Consider the following 18,506-nt stretch of genomic DNA (forward strand, 5'->3'; position numbering starts at 1 on the left):
TAATTTTTGGTACCACCACCAAAAATTTCATGCATTGGAAGAAAACCATGATTAATTACTTGAATATCCTTGAGGTGTGGTATGTTGTTGAAAAAGGGTATACACCAACATACACAAGTGTAGCTACCGAGGGTTCAACCGATGCCAAAACTGAGACCGTTGATTCCAAACAAGCGAAGAAAGACAATGACCTAGCAACCAATGCCATATTCAATTTTGTTAGTGAATCGGTAGCCTCACTCTTTGGTAGTGCATCAAGTGCGAAAGAAATGTGGGATGCTCTTGTAAACCGGTATGAAGGTAATACCCAAATCAAACGAACCAAAATAACCGGTTTAGAAGCAAAATTTGAAACCTTTAAGGTTGAAGATGGTGAAAGCATTGAGGATATGTATAATAGACTTATGCATATCCAAAATGAGTTTACCGAATTGGGAGAACCACTTTCTAACAATAAAATTGTAGGAAAGCTATTGAGGGTAATGCTCATGAGAGATAGATGGTCCGGATTGGTGAGTGCCCTAGAAGCAATTCAAGGCACGCACGACACATTCACACCGGATGACCTCTATGCACATTTTAAGAGTTTTGAAGAAAAACTTCGACAATCCGGTGAGTTGAAGCAAAGCTCAAAATCCAAAACCGTAGCTTTTCCGGCACAAAACCGAAACTTTCCAAGCTCCTCAAACACCCGTCTCTCAAATGATCAATTTATCAACAAAATTGATCATGAAACATCCAAGGATGCTCTTCTCTTATCCAAGATGTTTCAAGGAATGCTTGACTTTGATAAGGAAATACAACAAGGAACGAGAAGAGAAGAACAAAAGGTTAATGTGTTTCGCTTGCCATAGAGAGGGGCATTCCATTCAAACATGCTTCAAGCTATTTCCACAATTGAAGAACACGGATGGCGAAGCACAACAAGATCGAAAACCAAGACAAAAGTACGATGGTTACAAAAAGAAGAAAGCCAAAGCCATGCAAGCCTTGTTCTCGGATAGTGAGGCCGAACAATCCGATACGAAATCGGAGAATGAAGAGGAGATCAACCTTGCATTGATGGCAAGTGTAGATGAAGATACCTCAAAAATTGACATAGACTCAATTATAGCTAGCAAGAACATCACCGATGAAACAACCATCAACTTTCTTATGGAGCTTGTTAAATCAAGGAATGCCAAGGAGAGAGATGATGGTGTCAACACCTCAACAAACATCGCTAGTGAGGTACATTCAACACTTAGTCTTGATGGTTATGAGACCGAACTTGAATATATAAATGAAGGTGGTGAAGAATATAGCGGTGAAATTGATATTGAAAATTGCATAATCACAAATGAGACCAACAATGACTTGTGTACCAATAGGTTAGACACCAATGATGCAAGCACTTTCAAAGATGAAATTCTAATGCACAATGATAATGAATCTAGGTTGAAATCACTCCTTGATGAGTCCAATAAAACCTTGGTTGAGAAGGAATGTATTATTCAAAAATTAATTGCTAAAAATGACATGTTAGAACTTGAAAATATAAAGTTAAAAGCATCACACTTAGGTGAAATAGGCATTTTAAAAGTGAAAGTTCAAACCTTAGAAACCGAAATTCGGGCATTGAGATCTCCTAGTGAATTATCAAAAGTCACTAGTCTAGATCCCTATTATGTGAGCAAGTTGATACATGATCAATCCTATTATAAAAATGATAGAGTTGGTCTTGGATTTGAGAAGGGTAAATCCTCACTTAAATCTAATCACATGCAAGGCCCTAAAGAAAAAGGAGAACATTCTCAAACCTCAAGTATTCCTAATGCCAAACTAAAGTTTAATTGTGAACAATATTCAACTTATCAATTTTTTACTAAAAAGGGTTTAACTCCTTTGAACACAGAGTCATCAAAATTGAAGTCTTCTCATGCCTTAAATGCTAAACAAGATCGAAAATCTCCAAATTATGCATTTAGGTACAAGTACAATAAAAGAAATTCTAAGAACAAAAATGTTTTTAACAATAGTGATAGGAACACTTTTAATCCAAAAGAGTCAAACAAGACCTATTTTAAATGACCCAATGGATGGTTTTATGAATTCAAAAATAAAATTGCTTTACAAAACCAAACTCAAAGAAATGGTTTAGCTAGAGATGTTCCCCAACATCATAATAGATTTGATTCTAACAAAACCAAGAGCATTGCATCTAAAGTTGCAAATAGGTCACATGGTAGTCACAAGAGTAACATGCATGAAGTGAAGTACCAATCCATTCTCAAACAAGGTTCTACTACTCAAAAGCAATCAACTACAATGTGCAACTATTGTTGTAAATTTGGCCACACTTCCTTAGAATATAGATTTAGGAATGTAAACAACAAATATAATGTTGTTTGGGTTCCTAAAGCTATACTAGCTTAGGTTCACACTTAATCTCCCCTAAAAGTATTATAATTGCCAAACATAAAGGGGGAGATTAAAGACAAGGTATATGTTAGTTACTAACTCAATAATAACTAATATATACTTTGTAGGTGTCTTTGATTTCATCTCAAAAGGAAAGTGCTTGGATCATTGATAGTGGATGCTCACACCATATGACCGGTGACAAATTTAATTTTAAATTCTTAGAACCATATGATGGAGGTACGGTTACCTTTGGAAATAATCAAAGAAAGAGCTCTATTATTGGTATAGGCTCAATTGGTAACCAGCACTTGACCATATCTAATGTATATCTTGTTGATGGATTAGATTATAACTTACTTAGTGTGAGTAAGCTATGTGATTCGGGATATTATACCAAATTTGATACTAATGCTTGTCACATAGCTAGGTCTTCGGATGATGCTCTAATTTATTCGGGTAAACGAAATAAAAATGTTTATTACTTGTATTTTACTCACTTTGATTCCGGTGAAACATGCCTAAGTGCCATATCTAATGGATCATGGTTATGGCATCGTAGGTTAGGTCATGTTTCAATTGATACCATTAGGAAATTAGTGAAATTAGATCTTGTGCGTGGTTTACCAACACATAAACTAGAACTTGACGGATTATGTGAGGCATGTGTTCAAGGTAAACAAACCAAAAGTAGCTTTAAATCCAAAGATATGGTTTCAACCGATCAACCTTTGCAATTATTACATATGGACTTATTTGGACCAATAAGTGTACCAAGTTTAGCAAAGAAGAAATATGCATATGTAATTGTAGATGACTATAGTCGCTTTACTTGGGTTTTGTTCCTACAACACAAGGATGAAGCAATTAGCAACTTCATTGAATTTTGCAAACGTGTTGAAAATGAAAAGGGATCAAAAATAATTAGGATTAGAAGCGACCATGGGGGGAATTTGAAAATGCAAAATTTGACCAACTATGCTCTAAAAGGGGATATAAACATGAGTATTCGGCTCCTCGAACACCTCAACAAAATGGGGTAGTTGAGAGAAAGAACCGAACCTTAGTTGAGCTTGCCCAAACCATGCTAAATGAATACTCCTTACCCAAACACTTGTGGGCCGAGGCGGTAAATACGGCATGCTACGTGGTAAATCGCGTAAGCATAAGGACCATATTGAATAAAACACCATATGAGCTATGGAAAGGGTACAAGCCTAAGATATCTCATTTTAAAGTATTTGGTTCAAAATGCTTTGTTCTTGATGAATCTCCCAAAGTAACCAAATTTGATTCTAAATCAATTGAGGGAATGTTTGTAGGATACTCAAACTCAAGTAAAGCCTATAGAATATACATTCCATCTTAAAGAATCGTAATTGAATCCGTACATGTTAAATTTGATGAAAATGCTAATCAAAAGATCGAGAAAGGTATTGAAATTGTAGGTGTTGAAGTGCCAATTCTCGATCAAGATGAAATTGAGACAAGAACCGACAAAATTGAGAATCAACCCGAGCAAACTCAACCCGAAATGGATACAACCAAAAATATTGAGACGGATCAACAAATTGAAGATGAAACCAATAAGGAGATGGATCCAATAGTTGAAGGAATGCAAACCGAAGAGATACAACCTACAAGAATTGAGTACCAAATCCCTCAAGACCTAAGGGAAGTACCATCTCATCCTCTTTCTAATGTTATTGGTGATCCTAGGGAAAGAGTTAAAACAAGATCCAAATTAACTCAAATGATAGGTCATTGTGCGTTTGTATCTCATATCGAACCTAAAAATTTCAAAGATGCAAATGTAGACCCTAATTGGATTTGTGCCATGCAAGAAGAACTTGCTCAATTTGAAAGGAACAAAGTTTGGGAACTTGTACCTAAGCCAAATGATAGAATGATTATTGGAACCAAATGGGTCTTTAGAAATAAAAAGGATGAAGATGGAAATGTAATTCGCAACAAAGCTAGGTTGGTAGCTCAAGGGTACAAACAACAAGAAGGTATTGACTTTGAAGAAACCTTTGCACGCGTAGCTCGTCTTGAATCCATTAGAATGCTTTTAGCATATGCCTCAAACAAAAATTTCAAATTATTTCAAATGGATGTTAAAAGTGCATTTTTGAATGGATTCATAGATGAGGAGGTGTATGTTAATCAACCTCAAGGCTTTGTTGATCCAACATTTCCTAATCATGTGTATAGACTCACCAAAGCACTCTATGGACTCAAACAAGCCCCTAGGGCATGGTATGGTAGATTAAGTTCCTTTCTAATTGACAATGAATTCATTAGAGGCAATAATGATACAACTCTTTTCACCAAGAAGAGAGATGGATCACTTTTGGTGGTGCAAATTTATGTAGATGATATAATTTTTGGTTCACCTAATGCGGCACTTGCCGAGGAATTTTCTTCTCTTATGAGTAGTGAATTCGAGATGGGCATGATGGGTGAATTGAATTTCTTCTTGGGACTCCAAATCAAGCAACTCATGGATGGCACCTTCGTTAGTCAAACCAAGTATGCGAAGGAGTTGATCAAGAAATTTGGAATGACCGAAAGCAATACAAGCAAGACTCCAATGGCTACGAATGCAAATCTTGACTCGGATCCAAATGGCACATCGGTGGACATCACTCAATACCGAGCTATGATAGGTAGCCTACTCTATTTAACTGCTAGTAGACCCGATATAATGTTTGCGGTGTGTCTATGTGCTAGGTATCAAGCAAATCCCAAAGAATTGCACTTGAAAGTCGTTAAAAGAATTCTTAAATATGTCAAGGGTAGTTTAAATTTGGGATTATGGTATGGCAAACAATCGGATTTAGACTTGATAGGATATGCCGATGCCGATTTTGCCGGAGACCGTATGGATAGAAAAAGCACAAGTGGTACATGCCAATTTCTTGGTGGTTCACTTGTATCTTGGTCAAGTCGCAAACAAACCTCGGTTGCCCTTTCCACAACGGAAGCCGAGTATGTAGCGGCCGGTAGTTGTTGCACACAAATTCTTTGGATGATTCAATCCCTAAATGATTATGAAATTCGCTTCCGCAGCGTACCAATTATGTGTGACAATACTAGTGCCATTATGATATCTAAAAATCCGGTCCTTCATTCTAGAACCAAGCACATAGAAATAAGGCATCATTTTATTAGGGATCATATAGAAAAAGGTGAAATTGAACTCATACATATCGACACCAAAGAACAAATTGCCGATATATTCACAAAACCCCTAAATACTCATCAACACAATGAATTGAGATTTAAATTAGGCATGCTTGAACTTAGAGAATAAACATATTCATAACTTATTTCAATATAATCCTTTGCAATCAAAATAGTTCATTTAAAGAGTGTTTTACAGAAATAAAATGTTATAACGTTTTTGAAAACGTTGGTAACGTGTTATGAAACTTCAAAAGTCCGAAAGGTGAAACAAAACGTTGGACAAACGTTACACAAACGTTCCAACGTTTAAGAAACGTCACAACGTTTTTAGAAACGTTGCAACGTTTGTCTGACAAGGGCTTACATTATAAAAGTTTCATTCAAAACGTTGGTAACGTTTGTAAAGCGTTATAACGGTTACCTGACAAGGGACCAAAGTTGCAAAAATTACCTATGAAAACATTGTAACGCTTTCCAAACGTTGGTAACGCTTTGTGAGAATTCAAAAGTCCGAAAGGTAAAACAAAACGTTGGACAAACGTTACACAAACGTTATAACGTTTTAAGTAAAAACAATGCATTTTTAACAAACGTTGGTAACGGTTTATAAACGTTGGTAACGATTTATAGCGAAAATGTGTTATATTGGCTCCAAACCCGTCCCTTCCTCTTACCTTCTTCATTCTTTCTTCATTTCTTCTTCTTCTTCTTCTACTCCGCCTCTCTCTCTCTCTTTACCCATTCTAGTCATTTTCTTCACCAAATCAAGAGATTCTTCTTGATTTCTCTTCTCCTCTCTTCTCTCTACTCTATTCTCCTCTCCAAATCTCATTTCTCTCTCTCTATCTCTCTCTCTCCAAAACCCTAGGCGCAAATTCGGTGATCCGACCGTTGGATTGACGATCCGTCTTCACCACTGCACTTCTACGGTCCTCCTCTTCTCGGTTTAGCGCTTCACTTCTTAATCGGTAAACTTTCTCTCTAAACCTAATCTAATGGCTCCAAAGAAAGATGCGGTAGCTAAGGGTAGTAAGAAAAGACGTATGGAATCGGAAAGTGGTCAAGGAAGTGGGGGGAATCTAGAACCAAATTGGACCATTCACCGGTCAAATAGATACCTATTCCGGGATATTGTGGCCTATGAGAACTATGTGGGTTCTTTCATGAATAGGAAGATAACCGAATGCTACCGGTTTGACAAATCCGTAGTCACCTTCTCCCAACCCGAGAATGACAAGTTAATTGAATATGTGAATCATTGGGGTTGGGAACCAATTGTGACTTGTTTTGAACCCTACACTCAACTTCTTACCCGCACGTTCTATGCAAACATCAAAACTAGTGATGAACCCTTCAGGATCACCTCTTGGGTTGGCGGGAAAGAAATCGTGCTTTCTCTCAATAATGTGGCTCAATGGCTTGGGGTTGAGAATGACGGGGAGGAAACCTACCCCTTGAGGAGTTGGCCTCTTTATGCCGATGGATCCTCAAATGATTACAAGAAATGGTTTGACCGAAACTACATATCCGGGTCTTCAATCTATGTTTCTCACCTTCCGTCTCTACATCGGTTGCTCTTTCTCTTCATCAACAACATCCTCATGCCCAAAGCCACAATCAAAACCAACCTTGAATGGGGACCCATGTACTTTCTTCGTCACCTCATTCAATTGGATGAGAAAAAGATCAACATACCCTACTTTCTTCGTCACATCAATGGTGCATTTTCAACCACCAACCATTCTCTGCCTTATGCCCATCTCATTCATAAAATCATCCGCCTCAACCATATCCAATTACCTGAAGATGCAGAAGTGGCCTTCCCGACCAGTTTGGTTGACCACTTGACAAGAATCGGGTGGGTCCATGGTCATTCAGAATCCGGTCTGAGGCGCTATGAACCCGATGCAAGAGTCATCAACCAATGGATAAACCATCCGGAAGCCTTACCCAATCAATATTGGGATCCGGAAGAAGATGTGGCCCCGGCTCAACCTCAACCTCAACAACCACAATACATGCCACAAGCGGGTGCGTTTGTTCCTCCACAGGGCCAAGAAGCACAAATGTTGTGGTTGTGCCAACAAATGAATGCTCAACGCCTTGAGATTCAACAAAATCATCAAGCAATGCTAAAGAGGTTCGATAACCTGGACAAGGGACAGTTGAAGATAAGGAGACAACTGAGAGCACATGCTCGAGCTCTCAACACGCTTGATGAAGCACAATCCAGTCTCTCGAATCGCTTTATCAGGCAATATGGTCCCTCGGGAAGCCCGGCACGAGCACGTGAGAATCTAGTTAAGGAAGAGGACCTAGATGATTTGGAAGAGGAGCTTCGAGGTGATGGAGAAGAAGAAGCGGCCGACGCACCAAACGACCCCATGAATGACGAGTAGATCGCAAATTTCAAAACTAAAAACTTGATAGTTTAATTGTGTGTTAATTGCATTAATTGTGTGTTAAGTGCATGAATTGTTTGTTGATTGCATGTTTAATTTGGATTGCATGAATTGTTTGTTGATTGCATGTTTAATTTGAATTGTTGAATTGATGAAATGTTGGTTTAATTTGGTTAATTTAGTTGAATTGCTTGAATGGTGTTATTTGGAATTTGGTGTGGATATGTATAAAATGTAGATGTTTTTAATTGTGATGTATGAATTGCTAACTTGTTAGGGGCTATATTGCAAAATTGCAAAATTGGTTGAATATGTCCAATTAGATATATTGGAGTCTTGACAAGTTGTATTAAAGTGTTTGGATTGTATGAATCGAAATGTCTTATATGCATAGTTTATGCATATTGATATATATAAGTTGATATGGTGAATTGAAATTGAATTGTCTTGCATGTTAAAGTTATGCCCTCAACTTTATTCTTGGTTGTAAATTATTATTGCTATATTACTAAATTAAGGGGGAGTGCATAATTTGAGGGGGAGCACTTTAAATTAGTGCTAATTTTTCACCCTTTCGTCGATTTCCAAAAGGGGGAGAAATTGGTACAAATGGATTGAAATGCAAAATCAAAATTGAATTAACTAATTTTTGAAAATTTTCGATTTATGCACTTACTCACATTGTATGTTTTTGCAAATCACCAAAAGGGGGAGATTGTTGTTCGTACAATAATCTTTTACGTCTATTTGACTAATTTGCAAAAACATACAATTATTGAATTTTACGATTTCTTCTATTTTGAGAACATATAGGTCCAAGAAGAGTAAGAACTGCGATATAATAAGCTTGGACTGAAGAAATCACGAAGACTTTTATCAAGAATACAAATTGTAAAATCAAAACCTTGGTAAAGTATGTATGAGGTTGATTAAATTGAGATAAAACGTTATTGACGTTTTCAAAACGTTGGTAACGTTTTATAATGATCAGAAGCTCCAAAAGAATCAAGTTATAACGTTATAACGTTATACAACCGTTGTAACGTTTTACAAACGTTATAACGGTTTACAAACGTTGTAACGTTTAACAGATACAGAACAACTGAAGAATTGCTGTTCAGTACAAACTATAAACGTTGTAACGTTTATAAATCGTTATAACATTTTTGAAACGTTGTAACGGTTATAAAACGTTATGTAACGTTTTACTAAGCTGTCAGAGAATTAAAACCCTAAATCGCATTTGAATAAAACGTTGTAACGTTTAATAAAACGTTGGTAACGTTTTATATCAAACAGCTCATTTTTGAGCTGCCACTATAAATAGACTGAAGTGATCACTTTTAAAATGACCTCAGCCGACCCTAATTAATTCAAAAGTGATTTTCTGAGAGCTTAGCCTACTCCATTGTTGTGAGAGCTTAAAACTTCAAAATCTCTCAAGCAACCTCAAACCTACTTCACTAATCTTGTTATAGATTAGGTTAGAGTGATCTATTGAGTGTTTCTCTTGTGTTCCTAGACAATCGAGACCTTGTTCTCATCTCTTTGAGTTGGCCGTTTGACCTCCCGCTTGGTGTGTAAGGGCTCAACGGTTCACAAGTTGTAATCCTTTCGTATTGGGTAATAGGAAGGCGCACCTCACAAGGTTGCGAAGCCCCGGAGACGTAGGCCTTTGTTTTGCCGAACTCCGTTATCACCCCGCGTGTCAAATTTCTCTAAACTCATCTCTTTACTTTCAATTGCAATTTAATTTCAGTTTTTTGAGCAATTAGAGGTGCCTCTAAGTGCAACAAAAATATCAAAATTAAAGCGAGCTTATCATAATATAAAAAAATTCAAATACATACCTTGAATTAATCTAGAGTATGGCTAATATAACATCAGTGTCATTTCAGTCTATATAACACCAACTCCAAAACCTATCAAATCGAGTTCAAATGGTGAATCCAAACCGTTCAAACCGATCTACTTCATTAGTTGTGCGCTTACATGTAAAATTTATAAGTTTTTGAGTTTATTTGGTATCAAGTCAAGCGGTCAAATGTTTGAGTTTTTAAGTTAATTTTAATACATTCATTTTTTTTTAATTTTTTTGCCGCTTGATTTGATACTAAAATAACTCCAAAATATAAAAAGTTTGCATGTAAACGCATCACTCATAAAGTAAATTGGTTTGAACGATTTGGATTCACCATTTGAACCCGATTTGATTGGTTTTAGAGTTGGTGTTATATAGACTGAAATGACACTGATGTTATATTAGCCATACTAATATCTAGTTTGAGTGGAAATTAATTGATGGCTCAGTGCTTAAAATTTCAATTGAATTAATAGTTTCGGATAAAGTTGTAGTTATATTTCTATGAGAAAAAATAAAACAGAAAAAGATTACTCAATGTAAAATAAAATAAAAAAGGAAAAAAAATCTAGCAAGTATGGAAATCAAATAATTTAATAAATGAGCAGTATATTCATCATATTATGGAAAGATATGATAATCAGCAAAACATTTAAAGAGAGTTAAAATTGTCCATACATTAAATTTTATTAAAGTTATTGTGTTAATACAAATGTCTGTGGTGTCAATCCTCGAGAAAATGCAAAGCGGTTTACACGTTTTCTAACTAATAAAAAAAAATCCAGAGAATGTTGAGTCTAAATGGAATATATATATATAAAAAAAAAGCAAAAATCAGCTCAAGTTTCTTATGCAGAAGTTGAGCAATATAAATAATCAGTACTTCTAGTATCATCTCAAGATCTCAATTCAACAATATACATTTTGTTTAGAATTTTTTTTTAGATCTAACTCAATATCTTGTTTCGAATAGGCTTACAAGAGTATTAAAGAAAAATGTCTAAACCTTAATTATCATTGTATGACAGAATTATAGGAAGGAAGTATTGGAGTATTAAATAAAGGTACTTTGTCTTTTATAATTTTAAGGAAATTTTATAGGCAAGAAGTGTTGGAGTATTAAAGAAAGGTATTTTTTATTTTAAGGAAAATTCATATCAAATTCTATGAAAATAGCAAAGGCAGACGAAGAAACTCAAAAAGATAACTTCCATCAAACATTCAAACATATCCAACAAGGCTTTGCTGCTAAAGACGTGAGGCTTCCCTTCTCATTTGGGCCCAATGGGCTTGGCTAAATAAAGCCCAATTTGGGGGAAATAACTGTGATTCTGTGAACTCTAATCTCTAGTGTTAATCTGCATTAATAGGTTCAATTGAAGCTGTCTAACGCTAGAGAGCGACGAGAGTGCGATGAGGGGGAGAGAGATTGCGCGCAAATAATGTTTGGAATTTCGGATTAGTCGTTTGTTCTCAGATTTTGTAAACCTGACGATCGCGTTGTCGGGTGTTCGTTTTCGTACTTGAATGGAGCATTACAATCTTCTCCAACTCTTTTCGATTGTATGGCTAGATTCTTTTTTTCTTTTTCTTTGTCTTGATAAAGCTTGTAATACCCTGTGTTACTGACGAGTCGATGAGCCACAGTGTGTGTGCGTGCATGCGTGATTTTGGTGATCATTTTGGGAAAATTAATGTGTTATAAATTGCTTATTGAATTCCTCTTTGATTGTGCAGTTTGGTGTTGTTTAATGGTGAGTGTATGTCCTGAGTGACTTTCTTGTCTTGGTGTAGACCTATCTGGAGTCAATGATAATGCTTCTAATGATTGCTGAAGTACCATTAGATCCTTTAATTGGGCCAATGAATTACTACATTGAGGTAACAAGTTTGAACTTCATTTGGACAAATGTAGTCTCTGTATCATTTCATCTTCATAGATCAGAAGTTAGTTTAAAGGGATTAAAGGGTAGAAATGAGAAAAAAAATAAAGAAGTTGTTAAGTCAGATTAAAATTAGAAATTAGGCATTGCTCTCTATGGTACGTTATTGGTTTTAGGCCTTCAAATAAACAGGTTAAGCCTATTATAATCATATGTTAACAATATATCTTCTGTTTGGCTAATCTATTAACATTTTAAATGAAAAAATTCAGAATTTTTATTTTCATTACTACTTGTAATAAAAGAGAGGATAATGCGAGACAATTAGATTGAAGATGCATTGCACTGTAATACTTGATACATATTACATTTGTGCTAGAAATTAATGAAGTGAGGAGTGTGTATATTAAAAGATGGGAATATCTATCTTTTACTGAATTTAAATGTAGAAGTTATGTGCAAACTTTTTGCATTCAGGCAGCTATACAAGAACATATCTTAAATTACTTGACGCAAGTACAGTTTTTTAATGTACTTTCCACCTCTTATGTAGGTTGCAGACATGAGTTGCATGATAAAGAATTCAGCTTGTGGCGGTAGAGAAATTTTGGTGCAAGAGACCTAACTTTTTGTCCACCCTGACTTCTTTTGACATAATCACAGCCTGACGTACTTGTGGTTGCAGGGAAGGGCTTGCTAATTATTGCTTATTCCTAAGCAAGGCGTGAGGTGAATGGACCAAAAAATAAATAATTGACTATGTCTAACCACGAGGAGAAGAAAGAGATAATCAGGAATGCCGCTTCATCATTGGTACTGGAAATTATTTGTTTTCTTAACATCTAATAGTTTTCTGAAGAATATGTTTGTATTCATCTTGTTATTATTAGTATTTCATATACCATTGTCTAAATATATTAGACAACATTAAGAAAGTTTTTTGAAGAAAAAATGTCTCGTGAACTTTATCACTAAAATTAGAGAGAGAGAGAGAGATAATTATACTATCCTGCAAAATACAAAGGAAAGAACATACACTAAAGTACCATGTGCCTTACATAACAAAAATAGACCGCAACAAACAGGAAAAGCAAAAAAAAGATAAAGATTTGCTAAGACATATTGTTTTGTTTTGCAACTCATTTTCATCTTCCTCCTCTACATTCCTAGAACTCTAGCCAAAACTTCTACTACAACTAAAGTATATATTATCTTACCAAAGTATTTTATTATAGGCCTCCATGTAGTCCAACTCTATCTTATTTGATAATGTCATGCAGTTGTTAGACCACTAATACAACCTCTTAAACGCGAGGCATTTGATTGTAAGTTGTAGAATCCCCATTTGTTTCATTCTCACCGGATATTTCCTCAAGAGATTTTCCTTTGGGTTCAGGTACAAAATATGTCATTGCTAGGCCCAGAAAGTTGCAAGCGGCTAGCACAAAGAGTGAGTTTCTCACACCAATTCCTGGGGGATATCCATGTTCGGTTTTTGTCTGGTCTGGATTCTGGGCAAGATAGAGGAATCCAAAGGAACCAATAATTGCCCCAAGCTTGCCGGACGCAGCAGAGATTCCATGGCAGGATGATCTTAGCCTGGCCGGGAAAATCTCTGCTGGAACAATGAATGTGGTACTGTTGGGACCAAAGTTGGCGAAAAAAAAGGTTAGGCCGTATATAACTAAGAACCAAATTTGGTTTCCAGGGGTGATCCAGTGTTCTAGCATAAATACAGTCATCATAAAGAACCCTATGATCTGAATTGAAAGACGTCCGATTTTATCAATTAAGGCTACAGTGAACCAGTAACCTGGCACAATACCACAGAGAGCAATAAGTGATTGGGCACGTGCAATTTTGAGTAGCTCATCAAGCGCACTCATGGTGGATGCTTTTGGGATCCAGCCAATGGCACTGAAAATATCTTTTTGGAATAGATTCTGTGAGTAGAATGCAATGTCAAGAAGTAACCACGTGGAGGTGGTTCCAAGGAGATGCCTCCCATGGCGGCAAACAAACTCTGCCGAAAAGAGACCAACTTGTTGTCCAGCACTCGACCCATTTGTTGATTGTTCTTCTGTTATCTCGACTTGCAAAACCTTTGACATATCTTGAGCAGCTTGTCGTGCATTTTGAGCTACTAGGACAGTGTAACGAGCAGTTTCTGGCATCTTCAACCGCCAGTAGTAGGTTATAATTGCAGGGATGGCACCAAACATGAGAATGATGCGCCAAACATAGTCAGCCTCCGGTGGCAGGGAGGCAACAGGGTCAACTGCATATGTCGGAGCAGGGAAGAAAGACTTGAAGATAGCTGCTATAACAATTGTTATGAAACCAGCAAAAAGGATGCCTATGCCTTGCATGGCAAAGACAGCAGCAATGAATGATCCTCTTGTCTTCTTGTTTGCATATTCCGACATGATCGTTGCAGAGAGGGGATAGTCACCACCAATGCCGAAGCCTAGCCAGAAGCGGCAAAAACATAAAGTGCCAATTACACTCTTCGAAGAGTGGCCAAATGATAAGCCAGATGCCATCGAGAACATAACCATCATTATCAAGGTCATTCCATAGACTTTCTTTCAACCCATCTTGTCTCCGAGCCAGCCAAAAAATAGTTAACCGGTGAGGGTGCCAACTATGGCCACGCCACTTACAGCAGCAGCGACATTTGGTGGGAGGGTTCTGGGCGTGGCAGAGCCTGGAATAGTGTAGTATAGACACCCGATTAGCTTTGTAACTAGGGAGATGCAAAAGAGATCATATGCATCGGTGAAGAAACCCATGCCGGCGATGACAATGGTGGTAAAGTGATACCACTGAATCTATGCCGAGTCGAGGGTGTTCAGGACATGACGCCCTTGTGACTGACCTGGCATTGTGATTCAATCTAAGAGGGTGAGTTGAGAAGAAATGGATATCTTTCGATACAAACAACTTGGTCAAGGATAGGGGAGATGGTGAGGAATTACATTTTTCTTCTAAACAAAGACAGTACAATTATATAGGGTCCAGGAGCGGTGTGCATTTTTATTATATAGGAATATGCTGATATGCTTAATGTATGACCAGATGGTCTTAGAATATGTACCATCGATAGTATATACCCGGTTAGATTGATTTACTGTGTTGCCAAGCCAACTTGTCCAATTTTATCTTGCGACATTTTACTTAATTTGTCGTTGAATTCATCATTTTGCTTAATATAGGGTTTTCTTAATATGATTACCAATGTAGTATACGTACCGCTTAAGATCAATGTATCTGATTGTCAAAGATTATGAACAATGTGAATACACAAATGAGAAGTTTGATAAACCATAAATGCTGGAGTTGTTTGATAGGGAAGAAAACAGTGTGTTTATATATCATCCATTTAAATACGTATCATTTGAATGCTGATAGTGATAATTTATGCGTTAATTGCAGGATGGCACCCAATCTCAGGCTCTAATATCTTCAAAATCAAATCTGTCCAGTATAGAGGAATAAATAATAGTTTTTGTGATCGTGATGGATAATTGGGAATTATCCTCAGTCTTACCTTTTTTTTAGCATAAAATTTGACTTTAATTCATTAGGTTAATAAAAGATAACTTAAAAAAAATATGTAATAAATAAATGATGGGTCAAATGTTATGTGCATTCATCATTAAAAATTGAAAATCAAAATTCAAATCATAAATCCAATCTTTAATATAGAATTGCAATGAGTCTCTCTCTCAGTTGTTTTTTTTTTTTTTAACGTGGCAGAGACAGGCTGCCATCTCTGAGTTCTCTCTATCTTTTGTAGAAACATCCAATTTTGATCCCTTAACTTCGTCTATTTTAATAGCAGTGCCTCCTTTCCTCTAATTTTGACCCAAACCGGCCCAGTTCGAGAAGGCTTCATAAAGGGCAACCCAAACACGACACAGGCACTGAATTAAGGAAACGACTAACAGTACCCCTATTCAGTCTCCTATCTTTTCCCCGCGCTAAAAGACAAAAAAAAAGTACAATGGAGGGACCACTAATTGACGCGCACGTGCTAACTACCACCAAAGAGCAAGATTAACGCTATTTTATTAATAGTCAAAACGTATAGTATTCATATCTACGAATTTATAGTATTTATACTTAATATCTATAATATTTGTCATATGTAAACAAAAACTGGAGGGGACCATTAATCTTGGGGACCAGTAACGACCAGGGGGACTGCTGACGACATATGACAGCCTGGATTGGGGACCGCAACCGTCTGAAAGCGACATTTGCCAAGATTGGGGACCACTACAACGAATCACAATATCAGCGAATCTATATAGTATTCATATCTAAATAATTAAGTATTCATATCTAACTAATGAAGTACTTAATATCTAACAAATGAAGTATTCATATAGATTCAAATCTGCTCTTTTTCTTAAGAAAATGAGCACCCTCCTATTCCTCCATCCAAGCCGTTCAAAATTGATCGGACGGCTTCAATTACTTTTTCTTTTGTATCAATATAATCTATTAAAACAAATCAGATATAATTGAAGCCGTGCGATCGATTTTGAACGGTTCAAATGAGGAATAGGAGGGTGCTCCTTTTCTTAAGAATAGGAGGGTGCTCCTTTTCTTAAGAATAGGAGGGTGCTCCTTTTCTTAAGAAAAGGAGCAGATTTGAATCCGTATTCATATATATAACTATTCATATCTAACTAATGAAATATTCACACCTGACACTAACAATATTTACATCTGACACTAACAATATTCACACCTACCCAGATTGGGACCAAGAAGTATTCTCAACAGCCTAGTATGCATATCTAACAACATGAAGTATACATATCTAACTAAGAGAAGTATTCATACTGACGATTACGAAGTATTCATACATGTTCGAAATAATTTATACAATTCAAAATTCAAAGTCAGATCCATCTCTCTCACCCCTCCTCTTCCAAAAAGTATTCATATCTAACATAAAGTATGCATATCTAACAAATGAAGTATTCATATCTAACTAATAAAGTATTCATATGTTCCACTCTGACAACCTTCGCTGGGCTAGCATGGACCCCCTCCAATGGTGCACCACGCTCTCGTCGCCGGATCTCGATGGTGCACAGCGCTCTCCTTGTCGGATCTCGACGGTGCACTCCGCTCTCCTCGCCGGATCTCGACGGTACACCACGCTTATCGAGCGCTCAAGTGGAGGCCATTGAGACACGGGGTGGGTTCGAGTGGTGGAGGCTGTTGAGATTGATCGTGACATGAAAGTTTTTCTTTCTAGGAGCGAGGGGATCGACTAAGAGATCCAATTGGAGAGAAAGATGATTTTGATTTTTTTTTAAAGTCATTTGACTTTGACAGTTAGTGAGACTAATTAGTTGGGGGGGACAAATAGGGGACTAGAATGTGGGGGATAAAATCATTACCCTTGAATTAAAGGGAGTTCTTTTTTATTTCATTTTGAACTAATCAGATGTGATCAGTAGTCTCATTCATCCGTGTAAGAATTTGCATATGGGATCTCAATTTAAGGCCCGGTTTTACATCTAGTGCGACCTCAGTGTATTTTTACAAGAGGAAATATAAGAGAATATGTTGTTCCTCTAATTACTGATAAAAAGGCATTCTATAAATCATAATCACGTGCAATGATGGGGGATAAAATGAGGGAGAAAATAGGGATACTGCAAGTCCATTTTAGAATAGAAAACAATTATATTAAAAGTATTTCAGTCCTTAATATAAAATTAATAAACCTTGAGTGTTGTTATTAAAGAAAGACATTTACTTAGGTCGAGGATACCGATGTTTTCATTCTCATACTCCAATGTACTTGGGAGTATATGGCAAGAAGTTTGATGAATGAGAGAAGGGAACATCCGAGCAATAGGTTTATATTCGGTATCTCCATCTGAGCGAAGAATTTTGATAGAGGTCTCAAATAAACTCTCAACTTGAGCTTTAAATAATGAGAACACATGAACTGATTTACCATTGGACTTCAAGAAATAAATCCAAGAATATCGTGTGAAATCATCAATAAAAATGACATAGTAGCGAAAATCATTAATATAAACAATAGGGGCAGGACCCCAAACATCCGAGTGTATCAATTCAAGAGGTTTAGAAGTAGAAGCAATGCTAGAAGAAAAAGGTAATCGGCAAGTTTTGGCCATACAACAATTATGACACAGAGACAACTTATTGGATGTACAAGGTATAGCATGAGAATTAACAATTTTTAAGTTGTAGAAGAGGATGGGTGTCCAAGTCGACCGTTACTCGCACACCAAAACAAGCCTCAAAATTAGGCCGAATAGGTAACACATAAAGACCCTTAAAGAGCTTGACTTGGAAGAGTTTCTTCAAGGTGCGGCGCTCCTTAATCACACAAAAATGAGAACAAAATTTAATGAGAATTGAGTTATCAAGTAATAGTTTAGAGAGACTCAAAAGATTTTTTTTTTAAAAGAAGGAACATAGAGCATATCTTTGAGTTCAAGTGTGAAATTAGATAGGGTCAATTTAGAGGAGCCAATATGACTAATTCTCATGCTGGTACCATTGCCAAAAAAAAGTACATCCATACCTTCATAAGGCATATAGGAAGACGGTTCTTGAAGTCACGGGTTACGTGATGAGTTGCACCTGAGTCCAAATACCACTCAGAACCATCATATCCTTGTTGATTCGGAATGACAGGATAGGCCTGAGCATTGGGTTGTGCACTTTGATTAGGCTGATTATGTTGGGTTGAAGCATTAGGCACATATCCCC

General features: G+C 36.7%; 1 protein-coding gene across 1 annotated transcript; it reads right to left on the reverse strand.

The window, feature by feature from the left end:
* Nucleotides 1-12,880: 12,880 nt before the first annotated feature.
* LOC144543624 (inorganic phosphate transporter 1-6-like) lies at nt 12,881-14,895 on the reverse strand. The gene has a single exon (XM_078291955.1). It carries the CDS (start codon nt 14,306-14,308, stop codon nt 13,040-13,042), a length of 1,269 nt encoding a protein of 422 aa, XP_078148081.1. The 5' UTR covers nt 14,309-14,895; the 3' UTR covers nt 12,881-13,039.
* Between the last annotated feature and the right edge of the window lie 3,611 nt (nt 14,896-18,506).

This window comes from Carex rostrata, chromosome 25 (genome assembly GCF_964058835.1).
Source record: "Carex rostrata chromosome 25, lpCarRost1.2, whole genome shotgun sequence".
Lineage (NCBI taxonomy): Eukaryota > Viridiplantae > Streptophyta > Magnoliopsida > Poales > Cyperaceae > Carex > Carex rostrata.

Coding starts and splice junctions, on each gene's coding strand:
- LOC144543624 (XM_078291955.1), bottom strand. CDS start 14,308: ATGACCTTGATAATGATGGTTATGTTCTCGATGGCATCTGGCTTATCA.